At 40.7% G+C, this 20,432-nt stretch overlaps 1 protein-coding gene across 12 annotated transcripts in view; it reads left to right on the top strand.

Moving 5' to 3' along the window:
• LOC134348361 (alpha-(1,6)-fucosyltransferase) overlaps nt 1-20,432 on the top strand; it is an 877,712-nt gene that overhangs the window by 658,200 nt on the left and 199,080 nt on the right. For all 12 annotated transcript variants that reach the window (XM_063051654.1, XM_063051603.1, XM_063051613.1 and 9 more), the window contains one exon: nt 9,713-10,158. In XM_063051654.1, the coding sequence (XP_062907724.1) occupies nt 9,956-10,158 (203 nt within the window). In that variant the 5' untranslated portion in view covers nt 9,713-9,955. The remainder of the gene's footprint in view (nt 1-9,712; nt 10,159-20,432) is intronic.

Raw genomic sequence — 20,432 nt, 5'->3', positions numbered from 1 at the left:
GCACAGTGCCAGAGGACTGGAAAATTGCAAATGTCACTCTACTCTTCAAGAAAGGATGAAGGCAGCGGAAAGGAAATTATAGATTTCCTTTATTATATACCGGTTAGCCTGACATTAATGGTTGGGAAGATGTTGGAGTTGATCGTTAAGGATGAGGTTATGGAGAACTTGGTGACACAGAACAAGATAGGATGAAGTCAGCATGGTTTCCTTAAGGGAAGAACTTGCCTGATGAATCTTTTGGAATTCTTTGAGGAGATCACAAGTAGGCTAGATAAAGGGGGTGTAGTGGATGTTGTTTATTTGGACTTTCAGATGGCCTTTGACAAAGTTCCATACATGAGGTTGTTTACCAAATTAAGAGCCCATGGTATTGTAAGCACAGCCTTAGTATAGAGAGGTGTCCATTTAAAACAGAGATGAGGAAAAATTTCTTTAGCTAGAGGGTGGTGATTTTGTGGAATTTGTTACCACAGGCTCCTATGGAGGCCAGATCATTGGGTGTATTTAAGGCAGAGATTGATAGGTTCATGATTGGCCATGATATCAAAGGTTACAGGGAGAAGGCCGGAGGGTGGGACCGAGGAGGGGGGAGAAAAGGATCAGCCATGATTGAATAGTGGAGCAGACTTGATGGGCCATATGGCTAATTCTGCTCCTATGTTTTATGGTCTTGTCGTCTAAGTGTCCTCAAAATTCTCCTTCACTGAATTTTCCATCACATGTGAAGGCTCATTCTCCAAAACTAATTACCTCATCCATAATTGGGTTATTTGTATATTGATTCAAGAAACACTGCTGCCTGCACCTAACAAATCCCTCCCCATCTAGACCAATGGCGCCACTGGAATTCAGTAAGACACATTGTCAAGGTCCCTCATGGAAGGCTGGTCTGGGATCTTTGTCACATGGGAGCCACAGGGAGTTGGTAATTGGATACAAAATTTACTTTGTCATAGAAAACAGCGTAGTGGTGGATAGATGTTTTTCTAACTGGGTGGTCTGTGTTCCATGATGTTCCTTGGGGATCAGTTGTGGGACCTCTTATCTGGATGTAAATGTAAAAATGGTCTGATTGGTATAGATGGCATCAGAACTGGTAAAGGAGGGTCATCAGATGATACAGCAGAGAAATATGACAAATTGTAAATTTGGGCAGAGAAATAGCGGGTGGAGTTTAGTGTAGGCAAGTGTAAGGTGTTGTATTTTAAGAGGTCAAATGCAAGAGAAATGTATTCAGTAAATAGCAGCAATTTTCAGGGCATTGCTGCCTAGAGGTGATCTTGGGGTACAAATCCACAGCTTACTGAAAGTTGCACACAGGGTAAAGAAGGGATATAGCATGCTTGCCTTCATTGTTCAGGGTGTTTAGTAGAAACTGGCAAATTGTATTACTGGTGTATAAGACTTTAGTTAAGCTACATCTGAAGTTTTGTATTCATTTCTGGTTACCACATTAAGGATGGCATGTGGAAACTTTGAAGAAAGTGCAGAAAAAGTTCACCAGGATATTGTCTGGATTGGAGAATATTAACTATAAAGAGAGTTTTGACAAACTTGGATAGTATTCTCTGGAATGCCAGAGATGAAAAGGTCCCCTGATAGAAGTATATAAAATTATGAGAGGCATAGATAGGGTAGATGGACAGAGTTTGTTTCCCCAAAGTGGAAATGACATATACTGTAGGGCATAGGTTAAGAAGGAAAAATTTAAAACAGTTATGTAAGGCAAGTTATTTTTTTTTGTCCAGAAAGTGAGAGGTACCAGAATCATGCTATCATCAAGAACTATCCTGTCTAAAAATAGTATTGTTTAAGATGTGTTTACAAACTGGGAATAGAGGAATATAGATGATGTGCAAGCATATGGGACTGGTTTAAATTGACATCATAGTACAGACATGGTAGGCCAGAGGGCCCTTTCCTGCACTACTGTTTTATGTATCAAAGATCAAAAAGAGACATTTTAGAGGAAGGTTTTAAAGCATCAACTGCTGCAAGCTATTATCTGGCATTCAATATGTGTAGTTACTTAGTAAAGTGAGCATAAATATAACTGTATTTTTATTCATTAGATGGGTAAATGAGGGTCAAGAAATGTTGCACTGGTTGTCAGCATTTGCATGGCCCAGGTTACTAGCAACCAATTAACCCACTGTATGCCTATTCATGGGAGTGATGGCAGTGAAAAGGGAATAATTTAAAAGCCATTAGTTCACAAAGCACACAAATTTGCTGAGCAGTTTTTCACTTAGGGCAGAGTTAGCTTAATTTCATCCTCATCCCCTGCCCTGCAGTTATTCACGTTCGCCCTGAAGTGTGACTGAGATTGTAAGATAAGACACCTATTTACTTGTATGTCATAGCTTTGCAACAATGTTCAGTGTTCTAGCTTGCAAATAAGATTTGTTAATGTTTTCGAACAATATTTTTGGGAACATAATATAATGATATATAGAATTAAGCACTAAAAAGAGAAATTATTGGAAATTACCGGTCAGTGGTATCTGAGTTTGCAAGGTATGACAGTAGAGTGATGTTCAGGTCTTTTGCGGCTCAGAATCTGGATCAGGTTTAATATCACTGGCATATGGTGTGCAATTTGTTAACTCTGTAGCAGCAGTACAATGCAATACATTATAATAGAGAAAAAAGCTGAATTACAGTAAATATATATATTAGTTAAATTAAATAAGTAGTGCTAAAATAGAAATAAAAAAACTAACAAGGTAGTGTTCATGGGTTCAGTGTTCATTCATAAATCAGATTGCAGATGGGAAGAAGCTGTTCCTGAATCGTTGACTTTCACACTTCTGTACCTCTTTCTGATGGTAGCAATGAGAACAAGGCATGACCTGGGTGATTGGGTGATGGGGATTCCCCCCACCCCCCTTAGTGTTGGATGGTGCCTTTTTGAGGCATCGCTCCTTGAAGATATCCTGGATACTACGGAGAAAGTGCTCCGGATGGAATTGACTGTTTCCAACTCTCTGCAATTTAAATTTGATCCTGTGCAATTGCCCCCACCCTCCTCCACAGTGATACAGCCAATTAGAATGCTCTCCATGGTACATTTGTAGAAATGTTTGAGTGTTTTTGGTGACATACCAAATCTTCTCAAATGTCTATTGAAGTATGGCCACTGCCGAGCCTTCTTTGTAGCTGCATCGCTACGTTGGGCCCAGGTTAGATTCTCAAGGGACATTGACAGCCAGGAACTTGAAATTGCTCACTCTTTCCACTTCTGATCCCTCTATAAGGACTGGTGTGTGTTCCCTCACCCTACCTTTTCTGAATTCCACAATCAGTTCTTTGGTCTTACTGACACTGAGTGTAAGGTTGTTGCTGCAACGCCACTCAACTAGCTGATATATCTTGCTCCTGTACGCCCTCTCAACACCATCTGAAATCCTGCTAACAATGGTTGTATCATCAGCAAATTCATAGCTGTTGGAAACCCTCACGTGGGCTCTGGTGTTCCTGGTCCTGAACTTCATACCAAGGGGTGAAATCTGACAGTTCCTGAATATTAGGCTGCATTTACTACAGCCACATTGAGCTGGTGGAAAGAGGAAGAACTTAAGTACCTTCTTCACAGGCTGGAGTGTTTCATGGTCATGCCTTTCCGGAGATGTCACAGATCTGCTAAAATTGCCGTCCATCTTATGAAAGAATTGAAAATCCAAAGAGCTGAAAATTAAAATGATAAATATCTAGATTACTTAAATAGTTTCATTTAAATACTCCCTTAATCACAGAACCTTGCAAGCATCGTCAGAAAGTTAAAAAGTTAACAAATTGGGAATGAAGATGAAGGAAATTGAGACAAAAGAAGTTTAAGATCAAATTTGCAAGGTCTGGTGCGCATTTATAGTCAGAGCAGCTCAAAGTAAATGATACTCTTGGTGAATGTGCACTTCTTGGAAGTTAGAACACTGATCCTGAATCACCAGGGAATGCTGCAGGTTTTTTCATCAAAACCTTTTGGTAAGAGTTAACATTATAATAGTCCTTTGTTGATGTAACCTTGGATGGTATTGTGGAAAAAAAGAAATATTCTGCTCCATGTATTAACTTCTCATTGCTTCATCTGCTTTATTGCTGTTAAACTGCCAAGTTACTCTTTTCAACATTTTTCAGTATCTCCATTCCAGGCAAAATAGAACAACAAAATGTTAAAGAGCTATTCCTGTACCTCCTTTCATAGTTTTTGGATGTTTTGAAGTGTTTTACAGTGAATGTATGGCTTTTAAGAATTGGTAGCTGTTTAGCCTTTAATATTGGATAATTGCAAAAGCCAACAGCACAGTCCCAAAATGGCAAGTTCTAAGCCAGATGCAAGTACAAATAAAAATATTTCTGGAAAAGCCCAAGAAAATATAGTGAAAGAACAAATTATTGCCTTGTATATTGCCTCAATGCTCTCCCATTTGAAGAATAAATGTTTATTAAAGAAATAATAAAATGGCAGTATATTGAGCCATCAATAAAATGATTCATATGAGAACTTGAAATGGTCTATTAATTTTACTAATACAGAACCAATGATCCCAATGATTGTTACTAGCAAAGGTACTATCATTTGACAGCTTTACATTTCTCCAAAGGAACTGCTTGACAGACCATCGCTTAGCTCTGGTGACTTCATTTATGATGACCATAATTGCAGCCCTCCTTTAGTTCGTTCACAACAGCAAGCTGCATAGATTATAAAATCCTCAGGCATGTTCGCCTTCAAGTTGGATTTGTTTGCTATGTTATTCAAATTCAATGGAATATAAAAAGCATTGGAAAATTGTGGTCATACAGCACATGGCACAAAATCCACAATTTTCATTCCAGATCCTCTGTGAGTCAAAGATATAAACACATGAAAGCCCAGGCACACAGTTATGACCAGAGGTCACTCATGTGGAAGAGGACCTTCTCAGCCCTTGTGAGACCTGTGACAGGATTACCTAAAGATCAGAATTCTTTCACAAACCTGCTGCCAGTTTTTCAAGCCAAGTATTTCTGTGCTGCTTTCAGTTCCATTTCAACAGCATTTTTAGATCCTCTTTATTTTAAGCTTCTCAGTGCATTTTAAACTTTTTGCTATTTACATACTTTGCCTGGTGCTCTACCTGAATGCTTATAGCTTGGGCGTCGCTCTGTGCAGTGCCTGGATGGATATTCAGAAGGTTAAATCAGAGTTGCTTGATCTTCTCCACTTAGGTCGGTAGCTGATGGTGCTTCTTGGTGACTGAGCTCATTTATCTACAGGATTCTCTCCAGTCAAGAGAATTCACCTTGCATGTCCTAAGTAAATGTGCAGCACCAAGAGAGGGCATGGAACATGAATCAAGGGCCATGATACCATTGATGAATTCCATTAGCAAATGGATTTTTAAAAAATATATCAATGTCATGACTTGGTTTTGTTCTTGCTCCAGCATTTAAAAGGTGTGGCTATGCTGGAGATGTAGGCTTACATTTTGCAGACTAAATACTCATGGATCAGGGGCACTTTTGGGTTGTTGCAACCTTGACCATCAGTTGCTTCGCGGTAGCTGAATGTGCATTTTTACTCTAACTGCTGTTGCTCTTCACTGTGGCTCAGAGTTCCAGTGCCATCCACTGAATTGTCCATTTGCAGGGAATATCTGTGATAGTGTTCTTATACTTTCATTAGATCTACCAGGAAGAAATTTCAAACAGCAAAGCACATTGTTCACTTGAATAAGCTTTGCCTGGCTCAGGGGCTGTCAAACCCAGCAGTAGAAAACATGCAAAATAATTAAAAAGCAATTTAGCAAGTAGAAAGAAACAATAAACTAGAACAATAAAAACTAAATCAAACACACTTTTCTTAGTATTCTTTGCAACTTTTTTTCCTGCCCCTTCACTTTAACCAACGTAATTTGTCTTAATCACGTATTACAATTGACATTCCCTGCAGCATAATTGAAGATAATTTTACCAATTTAAGATTAAGCTGTATTTGCTTTGGATAAGCACTAGAGGTTCTGCAGATGCTGAAAATCTTGAGCAACACACAACACGCTGGATGAACTTGGCAAGTCAAGCAGCATCAATGGAAGGGAATAAGCAGTTGACATTTTGAGCTGAGATGCTTCATCAGGACTGGAAAGGAAGGAGGTAGAAGCCACAGTAAGAAAGTGGGGGGAGAGGAAAGAGTACGAGGTGGCAGGCGGTAGGTGCAAACAGGTGGGGGGTGAGGTGGGTGAGTGGGGTAGAGGAGATAAAGTAAGAAGCAGGGGAGTGATAGGTGGAAGAAGTCAAGGCCTGAAGAGGAAGAATCAAATAGGAGATGAGACTGGACTGTGGGAGAAAGGGAAGGAGGAGAGAAACTGGAGGGATGTGATGGGCAGGTGGGAAGAGAAGGGATGAGAGGGTAACCAGAACTGGGAATTAAAAAAAAAAGGAGGGAATCGGGAGAAATTATTGGAAGTTAGAGAAATTAATGTTCATGCCATTAGGTTAGAGGCTATACAGTCAAGATATAATGTGTTGCTCTCCCAACCCGAGTTTGACTTTGTTATGGCAATAGAGGAGGCTATGGACAGATATGTCAGAATGGGAATGAATGGAAAGTTAAATTTAAATGGGAAGACAGCTGGAGATCTTCCATTTGGATGTCAGTTTATCATGGTAATGATGTTTTGCTAATGTATGATATACCACCTTCACCTTGAGATTATTGAAAAACTGTGTGATGATTCAAATCCAGTGTTTATTGATTAATCTAGTATGAAACTTTGGGTATTGAAAGAACAGATGTAGATTAATTAATTTGCAGATTATCTACGTTCTTCTTGGATTAGTAAAGTAAAATGTTAATTTGTTTTCATTCGCATATAATTTAGTGTTAAGCAGTATTGTTGTTTAAATATAATGTTTTTACGTTGTTTTGTCACAACAGAAGAGGTCCACAGGTCCTCAGTGCTGATTTACATTGTGAATGAAGAAAAGGGGTTTCCAGGGCATAGCTACTAAACTCTGTGCTAGCACTAACTTCAAGGCTGAGTGGAAGCTGTTGGGCTGAAATTGTCATGCATTGAAGTGACTTCTGGAGCTCAGTCACATAAAGCAGGGTATGAAAACTGATCAGCAGCAGACAGCTAGAGATGAGGTTGGTGGAATGGATTGAGGGCTGAAAGAAGATTTGATACAGGAGCACAAGATTATAATTGCTTGAGCTGGGGGGTGGGGGTTTGGCGATGTGAAATGTAGAGAAATGGTTTGCATTCACAAGCATTTCAAAGACTGGATCCACAGATACAACCTGATGGGCAAAAGACAGAAGGGGAAAGAGAAGGAAAAATTTGCTCATGTGGAGTTGTGCTCAGACATTTACTGCCAGTAAAATTGAAGGAAGCAGGACTTTCAAAAGAGAAAATGATTTGCAGATCTACAGTACAGGGAAACAACTGGGGAATGAGATTGAATCAATTTCTCTGCAAGGATTCAGCGTAGATTCAATGAGGTGAATGGCTGCTTCTTAAACTACAACAATTGTATCATGAGATTTTCAGATTCTCCATTTTATCAGGACCACAAAATGCTGAAACAGGTTTTAAACAAAAGGTTGAGATAGTGTGTTGGTGAAGGAAGAACTCTCCATAGACTGAGCTAGTATCTGAGATATTCATCTTCCTCATTACATAACCTTCCTATTCTAATCCCACCAACTCTTAATTGTCATCCATCTCCGAACATGCCAACTATCTGCCTGATTCCTCCAGCTTCCATGGCTCCTTTAATTTTCCATCACTACTGCTTGATACCCACTCTCTCTTTCCACATGCTCTTTCCAACCCTCCATTTTCTGCCTGTGTCCTTATCCCTCACAATCAGCTGCATGACTATATGCCCAACATCTGCCCGCAACCCTCTCACCCCCAGAGCCAACATTCGATACACTCTCTCTCACTGACCAGCCTGCCGAAGTCACCCTGTATTAATACACTGAGCACTGTCCTGCCTCCAAATTTACCCACACCACACAGGATCCCACACCTCCAATCATACTAAGCAATTCTCTTGGCATGTTCACCCAACTTCACCTGCACCTATTTGATGGGGTTTTAAATTCATTTTGGTTGGGGCGGGGGAGGTCTGGGATCACTGACAAGATGAGTACTTGTACTCATCCTCCATTGCCCTTGAGAAAGTGGAGTTGAGCCATCTCCTTGAACTACTGCAGTTGAAGACACCCCTATGGTGCTGTTGGGTGCAGACTTCCAGGACTTAGACCAAGTAGTGATGAATGACAAATATATATTTCCAAGTCAGGGTAGTGTACGATGTCGAGTGAGATCTGTGCGTGGTGGTGTTCCCATGCATCCACTGTTCTGGTGTCCTTGGTGGCTGAAGCTGCAGTTTGTGTGATGCTGTTGCAGTAACTTGGCTGAGTAACTGCAGCAAAATTTGCAGATGGTGCACACTGCAGCCACTCTGCACTGCTGGTGGAGGGAATGAGCTGTTCGGTGGAGGTATAAGCAAAGAATATTGCTTTGTTCTACACAACGCCAAGTTTCTTGACAATTGTAAGTGCACTCATCCAGTACAGTGGAGAATGTTCTATCAATCTCTTGTGCCTTTGCTGATGGTGGAAAGGTCTGAGGACGGGACATGCTCTTGTAAGTATTTATGTGGCCGGACCAGTTTCATTTCTGGTAAATTATGATCTCCTAGATATTGGTGAAAGAGGATTTGACAATGATAATTCCATTGAATGTTAATGGTGGGTGCTTAGACAGACTTTTATTGAAGGTAGCCATAGCCTGCCACATAAACGCATGAGTGTTATTCATCACTGACCAACCTATGCCAGAACATCTCACTGCAAGCAGTCATGGACCACTTCAGAATTGTGAATGAAATTGAACATTGTGTAATCATCAGCAAACATCAACATTTCCAATTTTATAATAGAAGGTAGGCTTATGGATGAAGTGGTTTATAGATCACTAGGGCTAAAACACTGTCCTGACGAGCTTTTGTGATGATATCATGGGATAGCAATGGTTGACCTCTAACAGTGATAATTATTGTGTGGATATGATGCTGATGAATGGAGATTTTCTCTTAATTCCCTTTGTTTTGCCAGTGCTACTTGACTTTACACTCTCTTAGATGCTGCCTTAATATTAGGGACATTTCCTCTCAATTTACTTTGGGACTTCAGCTCTGAAAAAGAAGACAGCTGAATGGTCCTGGCATATCCAAAATTCCTGTCCGTGAATAAGTGCCCCTTGATAGCACACTTGAAGACATCTGCTTTTTAAAAGGATGGCCTCTTACATTTCATGTCAGAATTTGATAATGTTTTAGAATGGTATTGAAGGATCTTTACCTCTGTGTACTATGTCCAAGTGTAATTTCAATTCAGCTTTATTGTTTCAGGTCAAATGAAATGTATTCTCTCCCCTTCCAACAGCCTCTGCTGCTGCTGCCAATATGTTGCCTTCACAGTTCAAGCCAGTCTGTAGATGAATGTTTTTTGTCGTGTTTGTCTGAAATAATGTTTAATGTGCACTGTAGATTAACCACATGAACTTTTGGATCTCTCAGGCTAGGTAAAGATATCTGGCCTTTTTCCATACAACTGTGTCTGGGCCTTCATTGAAATTGCTTTCTTATGTGGACTATTATCTGCAAGTTATTATAATTAATCCAATTAAGGGTTCTTTTTCTTCTCTTTCTGCAGAGTATCGAAATGAGAGGCTTTTAATAAGAGAATTTGTTGGTTGTCAAATCAAGAGGAAGCTTTATTTGGGGAGGAAAGAAAAGAGTGCTACAAGAAATTCTAGGAGCTTATCTGATTACTGGCACAATGCTTTGAGGGAGTGGAAGACGGAACTCATTCATCTCGGCACAGATCCCGTAAGCATGCCAGCTCCTGACCTGTGAACAACTGCTGTGGAGTACAGAGAGAGCTGACCAGCTGAAGATGAGACCATGGGCCAGCTCCTGGCGATGGATTATGTTGATCCTTCTTGCCTGGGGGACTTTGCTGTTCTATATAGGCGGCCATTTAGTCAGAGACAGCGACCAGCCGGATCGCTCCAGCAGAGAACTGTCCAAGATACTTGCAAAACTTGAACGTTTGAAGCAACAAAATGAAGATCTTCGGAGGATGGCAGAGTCTCTGAGGTGGGTAGATGGAGTGTGCACTCTGACTTCAATGAAGACTTTGAAAGGGAATTTTGCATGCATTTTAGTAAAGTCAGGAGAGAAAGTGCAGTGGGGAAATATTTAACAATTCATTGTGCTAGCTATTGTTTTGCAGAAATATTCATAACTGCTTGTTAGTGAGGAAAGTGATGCTCTTGAAATGCTCAAGTGAGAGAAGAAAATAATTTGTATATAGTACCTCTTAAAATGTAAGTATCCCATTGATATATTTATAATCTACAAATAAACTATGACTGGGATGCTTAATATAGAGACCTCAAATGTCTCAGTGCAACTGCTTTATATTGTGGTCTAAATGTACTATCTTGTACAGTGTCAAATCGAGTCAATTCAAGTCAAATTTATTTATAAAGCACATTTAAAAACAATCCATGTTGGACAAACCATAGCAGGTAGCTAAAACCTGAAATACAAGAAACACAGATATAAACAACAAGGCACACAGCTTATAGGCGCAAAATAAACAACACATGAGCCTAGGCATGTGCCAAAATCAGCCACATCAGGAAGATTCAAACGCTAGTGAATAAAGGTAAGTTTTGATCCTGGACTTAAAAGAGTCAATGGAGGGGGCAGATCTGATAGGGAGGGGAATGCTGTTCCACAGTCTAGGGGCTACAACAGCAAAGGTGCGGTCACCCCTGATTTTAAATTTAGATCGCGGGACAGCCAGAAGCCCCAAGTCAACCGACCTGAGGGACCTGGAATTAGAATAAGGGGTTAGAAGGTCTGTGATATAGGAGGGGGTCAGCTCATTTAGGGCTTTATAAACAAACAGGAGAACCTTAAAATCAATTCTAAACTGTACTGGTAGCCAGTGGAGGGAGGCCAGGATAGAAATAATATGATCCTTCTTCCGGGTACCTGTCAGGAGCCTGGCTGCGGTGTTCTGGACCAGTTGCAGGCGGGACAGGGCCGACTGACTAATCACAGTGTACAGGGGGTTGGAGTAGTCCAAGCGGGAGGATATAAGGGCATGGATGAGTGTGATGATGCATTCTATTATTTAAGAAATCAAGAGAGGGAGAAAACAATTGCAGAGCTGATGATTTACCATTGCTTGTGGGGATGTTACTGCACTCCATCATAAGGCATTTTGTGATTGTGCACTTGACAAGTACAGGACTGCACGGATGATTGGCATGGAATTACAAAGCATAAGTCATGTCTAAGTAATGTGGATGATTTTTATTTCTATGAACTCAACAAGTTAGCTACAGGGATACTTTCCCCACCCTCCTCACTCCTTGAAATTTGCGAAATTGGGCCATGGGGGTTTTCTTTTGGTGCTTAGCGTAATTCTGGATCAGAAAAGATCAAAAAATGAAAACGTGTGGAACAGGAGGAGGTGGATTAGGTTGAATGATAGGAGACTGAGTATGGGAAAAGAAACATCCTTGTGTCAAAATTAATGAGCAGATTTCCTTTGTGGGATCTCAGTTTTTTGCCACATTTAGTAATGACTTCAAGAAGGAGTGATGTATGCAGGAGGTTAGAAAATTCTGGCTCAAATCAGGAAATTTTAAATAAATACCACCAGATTGTGTTGTAGGACAGCAAAGGGAATTGGGTGTCCATGTGAGCTGGTCAGTAAGAGGAAATGGAGTCGGCCAAGAGACTGTCAAGTGTAATATCACTATTTATTTAATATAATTTGGAAAATAATACCTGGAAGTAATATTTATTGCTTTTGAGCCAGGATAAAATTATGTTCAGCACAGAGCAGTCCATTTGAAGAAAAATTGTGTTTCTGGAGAAGTGGCAGTGAAAAGTTACTGATGACATGATGTCAAGTTCAAATTTAATTTTTCAATCATGAATACCCATAAAAACAATCAAATGAAATAGTCACGAGCAAGAGGAAATCTGCACGTGCTGGAAATCCAAGCAACACACACAAAATGCTGGAGGAACTCAGCAGACCAGGCAGCATCTATGGAAAAGAGGAAACAGCCAACATTTCAGGCTGAGACCCTTCATCAGGATGGATTTTTTAGTATCTCTGCCAACTAGTAAATGAAACAGTGTTACTCTGGGACCAAGGTGCAAACCACAGTACCAATGGCCAAACACAGCACAAGGCACATATAGCACATATGAAAGAGCAGTAAAATAGAGTAAATTGGGATCTGAGGCTTCTGTACCACATCCTGATAGCAGCAGCGAGAATATAGCATGGATGGTGGGAGTCCTCGATGATGGATGCTGCTTTCCTGTGACAGTACTCTGCGTAATTATGCTCCATGGTGGGGAGGGCTTTACCTGTGATGGACTAGGCTGTATCCACTACCTTTTATTGTTTTTTTTTCATTCAGTGGCATTAGTATTGTCATACCAGGCCATGATGTAGTCAATCGGTATACGCTCCAATGCGCATCTATAGACGTTTGCCAAAGTTTTAGATTGCATGCCAAATGGTTTAGACGTTGCAGAAAGTAGAGGCATTGCCATGCCTTCTTTGTAATGGCAGTCACACGCTGTACCTAGAACAGATCCTCTAAAATGATAACATTGAGGAAGTTAAAGTAGCTGACTCTCACCACCTCTGATCCCTTGATGAGGACTGGCTCACTGACCTCCCAGTTTCCTTCTCCAGTAGTCAGTAATCAGCTATTTGGTTTTTCTGACATTGAGTGAAATGTTGGTGTGGCACCATTAAGCCAGATTTTCAATCTCCCTCCTATATGCTGAATTGTCACCATCTTTGATTCATCCCACAATAGTGGTGTCGTCAGCAGATTTAAATACGGCATTGGAGCTGTACTTAGCCATGTATTCATAAGTACAAAGTGACTAGAGAAGGGGCTGAGCACACAGCCTGTGGTGTACCTGTGCTGATGGATTTTGTGGAGGGGATGCTGTTGCCAATTCAAAACAACTGGAGTCTATGAGTGAAGAAATCAAGAATCCAGTTGAACAAGGAAGTATTGATGCCCAAGGTCTTGGAGCTTATTGATTAGTTTTGAGAGGATGATGGTATCATACCCTCAAAACTAATCTTACACATTAATGAAGAACTCCTATAGAAAATACTTTTGGATTCTTTATTTCTGTATGCATTTCACAATCATTGGTACGAGAAAAAAGTTTAATGTCTTTTTCAGAATCTCAGTTGATTTAGGCAGAAAAAAATTGGGCTTCTCTGGAGCAAGGGGCCAGGAATCTGGTTTTGTTTGCAAAATACCATCTGAACGAAAGAAGGATATCTGATTTGTGACTGTGCGGCCGGGCATAGCTCAAACACCATCGATGAATTTGCCGATGACACAGCTGTTGTTGGTGGGGTTTCAGATAGTGCCCAGCTGGTTGAGTAGTGTCACAGCAACAGTCTAACACTTGTTGTCAGTAAGATCAAGGAATTGATTGTGAACTTCAGGAAGGGGAAGTCTTCTGAATGCACACCAGTCTTCACTGAGGGACAGCAGTGGATGGGTGAGCAGTTTTGAGTTCCTGGGTGTCAACATCTCTGAAGCTCTATCCTGGGCTGAATATATTGGTGCAATTACATAGAAGACATGACAGTGGGTATATTTCATTAGGAGTTTGGGGAGACCTGGATGTCACCAAGGACTCGAGCAAACTTCTACAGATGTACCTTAGAAAGCATTCTAACTAGTTGCATCACTTGGTATGGAGGGGCCATTGCACAGGATTGGAAAAGCTGCAGAAAGTTGTAAACTCAGTCAGCTCCAAAATAGGCCCGAGCCCCACCCTAGTATCAAGGATACCTTCAAAAGGCAATGCCTCAGAAAGTTGGCATCCATCATTTTGGACTCCCATCACCCAGGATATGCCCTCCTCTCATTGTTGCTATCAAGGAGGAGGCAAAGGAGCCTGAACGTTTCAGGAACAGCTTCTTCCCCTCCATAATTAGACTCCTGAATGAATAATAAACCCATGAACACGACTTCAGTTTTTTTTTCTTCTTTTGCTCTCTTTATAAACTACCTATTTAATTTTATATATATCTGTGTATGTGTTTTATATTTACATCCTTTTGCAATTTATAGTTTCTTTGTTATTGTGTATTGCAATACACTGCTGCTGCATAACAACAAATTTCACAACATTTGCCAGTGATATTAAATCTGATTCTGAGTTGAATTATGTTTACTATTTTCAAAAAGGGAACAAGATTATTTCTCATAGTTAGCATTGTATTTTATTAAGTAAGCTGAGGACTGTTTTGCTATTTCTATTGAATTACATTGATTGAGTGAATGAATATCCAGGAGCAAACAATGCATTTTATCAATTCCCCTTTTCTAGTGGGCTCACCAGCATTTAGCTGATTAAACAGCAGAAGATCGTGGACTTATAGACGTGCACTGTCACTTGCAGAGTATTGGACATACAGATAGATGCGTGAGGCAGGATTGGTCAGTTCACTGTGGGCACCAACTTTGAGGCCCGATCTTGCTGAGATTCCTCAATGTTACTCCAGACAGTTGCCCAGAGGATCCAAGAGTCTCAGTGGGAATTGGAGGACTTTTGATAAAGAGGCAGAATGGAAATAAGTTACTATATATTTTTTTTTAAACTGTTGATGGTTTTGGACTGTTTTAGGGACCATTACTGGTATTTTTCAATAGTTCAGAGAGACAATAAAATAAATGAAATGAAAGGTTGTATAAGGCATTGGTGCGGCCGAATCTGGAGTATTGTGTTCAGTTTTGGTCACCAAATTACTGGAAGGATATAAATAAGGTTGAAAGAGTGCAGAGAAGGTTTACAAGGATGTTGCCGGGACTTGAGAAACTCAGTTACAGAGAAAGGTTGAATAGGTTAGGACTTTATTCCCTGGACCGTAGAAGAATAAGGGGAGATTTGATAGAGGTATTGTGGCGACCCACTTTCTGGCACCCACGAACCGGCTCACGAAACAGCGCGCGCAGGCAGAGGGCCGGCAGCAAAAAGGGTGCCAGGCCATCTTCACCAGCAGGGGGAAAATCCCGCGCGCAGAAGGGGTCTGGGAATATGCATTCCCCACAGTAGTCCCGCCCAGGGAGGGCGGGAACGGGAAGGCTTTAAAGCAGGCCGCGAAGTTTGAATAAACCTCTTTCATCGCAACTCCAACTCACCGACTCCGTGTGGTTATTCTAGCGCTGTGTGTAGCACATCGCTACAGTATATAAAATTATGATGGGTATAGATAGAGTGAATGCAAGCAGGCTTTTTCCACTGAGGCAAGGGGAGAAAAAAAACAGAGGACATGGGTTAAGGGTGAGGGGGGAAAAGTTTAAAGGGAACATTAGGGGGGGCTTCTTCACACAGAGAGTGGTGGGAGTATGGAATGAGCTGCCAGACAAGGTGGTAAATGTGGGTTCTTTTTTCCAATTTAAGAATAAATTGGACAGATACGTGGATGGGAGGTGTATGGAGGGATATGGTCCGTGTGCAGGTTAGTGGTTCTAGGCAGAAAATGGTTCGGCACAGCCAAGAAGGGCCAAAGGGCCTGTTTCTGTGCTGTAGTTTCTATCTTTCTATGGTTTATGGTTCTAAATCCCTCTCAGTTGTTACATTCATGAAATCAACTTTGCTGGCTGTCTGCAGATTTAGGGCAATTTCTAGGGGTGGTACTGCCTCACTGTGGCCCAAAAGACTAGGTCACTGCCGAAGTTACATGACTGGAACCTGGACACCAAGGAGCAGCACATTTGGCTCTCCATATCAGGATCAAATAATACAGGCATGGGGGATTAAGGAGAAGGGAGCTAAAGACAGTATTTTTTTTGTAGGCGGGACTAGAGCAGAGGATCTATTCTCTGAGGTAAGCTGAGCAATGAGTTACCCACAGAATGCTCTTACTGAAATGTGTTTAGTTGTACCTGTAATCTTTACTACTCAGTAACTGAAAGTCTGCAAAATCCAAGAAAAAAAAACTGGGCGTTCCAAGTTTTCTCTTCAGTCACACAACATTCTGACTTTGACATAACTGGGATACTTGCCTCCTTCACTGGTCCAGAAGCCTTAAACTGTCTGTTTAAAAATAAACTGGGGATACCTTTGCCATGCTGTAAAAGAAGACCGATCACTATTGCTTCTCAAGGCAAAAGTTTCTCAACAAGTTGATAGCATTTTCTGTGTGCCGAGAATGAACTCCATAAAAGAACATCTAATCCACCTGAAAGTGGGGTTTTCATCTCCGAAATGAAACACAATTGTTTTTTTTATCACTTTTGTTCTTGGTGCCAAGAGACAAAAGACAGTCGGAACTAGCAATGGATGTGAGAACATTTTCAGTCCTCCACATTCCCACTTGGTGTTCAGAGCAGTGTTCTTCAACAGGCTTGGACTGTGTTAATGTGTTGGAGCCGGCAACACAAAAGGCTTCCTCAAGCCATTGTTTGTGGTTTAACAAGGAGGTAAGTTTTCAATTCTAAAGGCATTGTGCTCTGCCTCTTGTTGTAGGATTTCTTGTAGTGTTGCCTATGGGTTGTCTAGGGCACCTTGATCTTTGCTTATTAAGTGACCTTATTCTTGGCATGGCTAATCCTTTAAGGCCACTGGCCAAAGTGTGGCATCTAGGTAAATTATTTTACTATGAACGCTTCTAAGTCAAATTGATATCACTTGTTTCTGTGTGTGTGTGTGTGTGTGTGTGTGTGTGTGTGTGTTTTTACTTACTTTCTAATCTATTTGTTGGATTGTGCCCAATCAGTGAGCAGGAGGAGCAAGAGAAGAAGCAATGATATGGCTTAGGTACACGGCTGAAGATTAAAAGAAGGTAGTGCTTCATGGCAGTCTTCAGAGTTGGACTGCATCCAATCAGTGGGAGCAGGAGAAGAAGCAATGATTTCATTTGTGTATGCGGCTGAAGATTAAAAAAGATAGCACTTCACAGGTGCAGATTGGCGTGGATGATATTGTGAACGTCACTGAATCATGGCTGAAGAAGATTATAGCAGGGAGCTTAATGTCCAAGGATAAACATTGTTTTGAAAGGACAGGCAGATAGCCAGAGAGGGGGCTGGGTGGCTCTGTTGGTTAAAAAATCAAATCAAATCATTAGAAAGAGGATCGGAAGGAGTAAAGTGTTTGTAGGTAGACCGAAGAAACTGCAATTGTAAAAAGACCCTGATGTAGCAAACAGTAACAAAGATATGGTTTACAAATTATAATCAAAAGGACAATGTTACAATAGTCATAGGGTGTTTCAATATGCAGGTAGATTGAGAAAATCAGGTTGGTGCTGGATCCCAAGAGGGGGCTGTGTGTAGAATGCCTGCAAGATGGCTTTTTAGAGCAGCTCATGACTTAACCCACTCGGGAACCAGCTATTCTGGATTGGGTGTTGTGCAATGAACCAGAGTTTAAGGAAAGAACTCTTGGGGACATTGATTATAATATGAAGGAATTCACTCTGCAATTTGAGAAGGAGAAGCTGAATCAGATGTATCAGTATTACAGTGGAGTGAAGGGAATTACAGTGGCATGAGAGAGGAGCTGGCCAAAGCTGAAAATTGATTAGAAGTGTGATGGCAGAGCAGCAATGGCTGGAGTTTCTAAGAGTGATTTGGAAGGCGCAGGATAGATACATCCCAAGAAAGAAGAAATATTCTAAAGGTAAAATGGCTGTCAAGGGAAGTCAAAGCCAACATAGAAGACAAAGAGAGAGCATATAATAAAGCAAAAATCAGTTGGAAGTTAGAGGATTGGGAAGCTTTTAAGCCAACAGAAGGCAACTTTAAAAAAAAAGTCATAAAGAAGGAAACGATGGAATACGAAAGCAAGCTAACCAGTAATATTAAAGAGTATACCAAAAGTTTCTATAAAGACATAAAGAGTAAAAGAGTGGTGAGAGTAGATATCGGAATGCTAAAAATTGATGCTGCAAGGTTAGTGATGGAGAACAAGGAAATGGCGGGCAAACTGAATAAGTATTTTGCACCAGTGGTGTTCCGCAGTAGTTGCTGTTGGGACTGCTTTTTACGTTACACATGAATGAGTTGGATGCTGGAATTGATGGCTTTGTGGCCAAGTTTGTGGATGATACAAAGATACATGGGGGGTGGGGGAGAACAAGTGGTGTTGAGAAAGCAAGGAGTCTGCAGAAGGACTTGGGCAGATTGGGAGAATGGGCAAAGAAGTGGCAGATGTACAAACTTTGTAATATAGCGTAGAGAAGTGTATGGTCATGCACTTTGGTAGAAGGAACAAAGATATAAACTATTTTCTAAATGGAGAGAAAATTCAAAAATGCGAGGTGCAAAGGGAATTTGAGTCCTTGTGCAGGATTTCTGAAGGTTAACTTGCAGGTTTGAGTCAAAGGTAAGGAAGGTAAATGCAATATTAGCATTTATTTCATGAAGAATAGAATATAAGAGCAAGGGTGTAATACTAAGGCATTATAAAGCATTGGTCAGACCACACTTGGAGCATTATAAGTAGTTTTGGGCCCTTTATCTAAGAAAAAATGTGCTGGTGTTGGAGAGGGTCCAGAGGAGATTCACGAGAATGATTCTAAAAATGAAAGAGTTAACGTATTAAGAACATTTGATGGCTCTGAACCTGTACTCACTGGAATTTAGAAGAAGAACAAGGAATTTCATTGAAACCTGTGGAATATTGAAAGGTCTGGATAGAGTGGACGAAAGGATGATGTTTACTATAGCTTGGGATTCTAGGACCAGAGGGCACAGCCTCAGACTAGAGGGACATTCATTTAGAACAGAGATGAGGAGAAATTTCTTTAGTCAGAGGATAGTGAAGTTGGGGAATCCCTTGCCATAGACTGCTGTGCAGGAGAAGTCACTGAGTATATTTAAAGCTGGAGTGCATAGGTTCTTGATTCATCTGTGTGTCAAAGGTACAGAGAGAAAGCAGGAGCATATGGTTGGAGAGGGACAATAAATGTGTTACGATGCAAAGGTGCAGGAGACTCGATGGACTGAATGGCCTAAATTTGCTCCTATGTCTTAATGGTCTAAATTAAGATGTTAGATCTATTGTGTCCATATCTCCATATGTTCAGTACTGCTATATGCTCTATTCATGCAGATTGCTTCCTTCTACCTCAAAAGCTTGATCAGATATATTGTAAACTTAGAGTCTATGTCCATATCCTATAATGAGTCCTTTGGAATTAGTCTATTGCTATGAAATAAAAAAGTAAAATAAAACAAAATAATAATCAATAATGTATCCAATGTTAATAATTTGGCCTTGGGGTGATGTGTTAAATATTCATGAATATTTTCAGTGGTTTTGAAGTCTGGTTTCTTTATCCCCAGAAGAATTAATATGTGTCTCTTCAATCCACAGCACAGGCACTAGTCAAGTGAGGCTAATTACAATATAATTTAGAATAAAATCCAGTTGTTAGTTGATTAGTTACCATTTTAGATTTGCTGAGTTTTAATGGAAGTACTGTGCTTAAGTGTTGCTTTTGCATTTTGGCATTGATCATTGATTTGCATTCATGTCACAGTGCTCTTGGTAATTACATCACTGTCACTGGAGTCATCTCTTTATGCTAAAGATAAAATGTGTGGAGTCTTGAGAGAAGGATGCAAAAAAAAATACACAAGAAAACAGGCCCAATTTTACCAGTTCAGTCTGCAGGATTATGGGCAACCTAGTGGCACAGCTCAGAGTTTCTGATTCAAAGTTCCAACAACCCAGGTTTGACCTGACGTCGGAGGATATCTGTGTTGTGTTTGTGCACTCTCTCTACAACCACATGGGTTTCCTCCTACATCCCAAAAATATGTAGTTTAATTGTGGACATTGCAAATTTCATCCAGTATGATCAATCTATGAGGAGTCAATGGGAATGTGGAGGGTATTTAAGAAAAATGGGATTGAGGTGAGTGTGGTCTCGGTAGGCTGAGGGACCTGTTTGTACTGTAAAGTGATGATTCTACTATCACTTAAACAAAGTTTACATCTTGAAAAATACTGGTGATTTTTGGATATGCATAATTCTGCCCAGGGGATAATTCAACATACAACCCTTGCATATGAATAAGTGACTTTCTTTCACCAAGCATGGAAGATAGTGTGTCCAGTCTCCTGTGTGTTATTGTGTTAAAAGAGGGTCAGAGTAGGTGCAGCCTTGCACCCAGATACTCAGCTGTGATCATACTGCTGGCCTACCTTTTGACTGTTGACTTTGTGTATAGCTGACCGTTGCTGAGATTGGGATGTGATTTCCATATCAGAGGTATCACTGTAATTTCTGGAGTTCCTTGTGTGTAGCACTGACTAGGTGATGATAGGCACCTACACAG

This window comes from Mobula hypostoma, chromosome 1 (genome assembly GCF_963921235.1).
Source record: "Mobula hypostoma chromosome 1, sMobHyp1.1, whole genome shotgun sequence".
Classification (NCBI taxonomy): Eukaryota; Metazoa; Chordata; class Chondrichthyes; order Myliobatiformes; family Myliobatidae; genus Mobula; species Mobula hypostoma.
The sequence above is the reverse complement of the archived record's forward strand: the minus strand, read 5'-3'. Positions and strand labels throughout refer to the sequence as shown.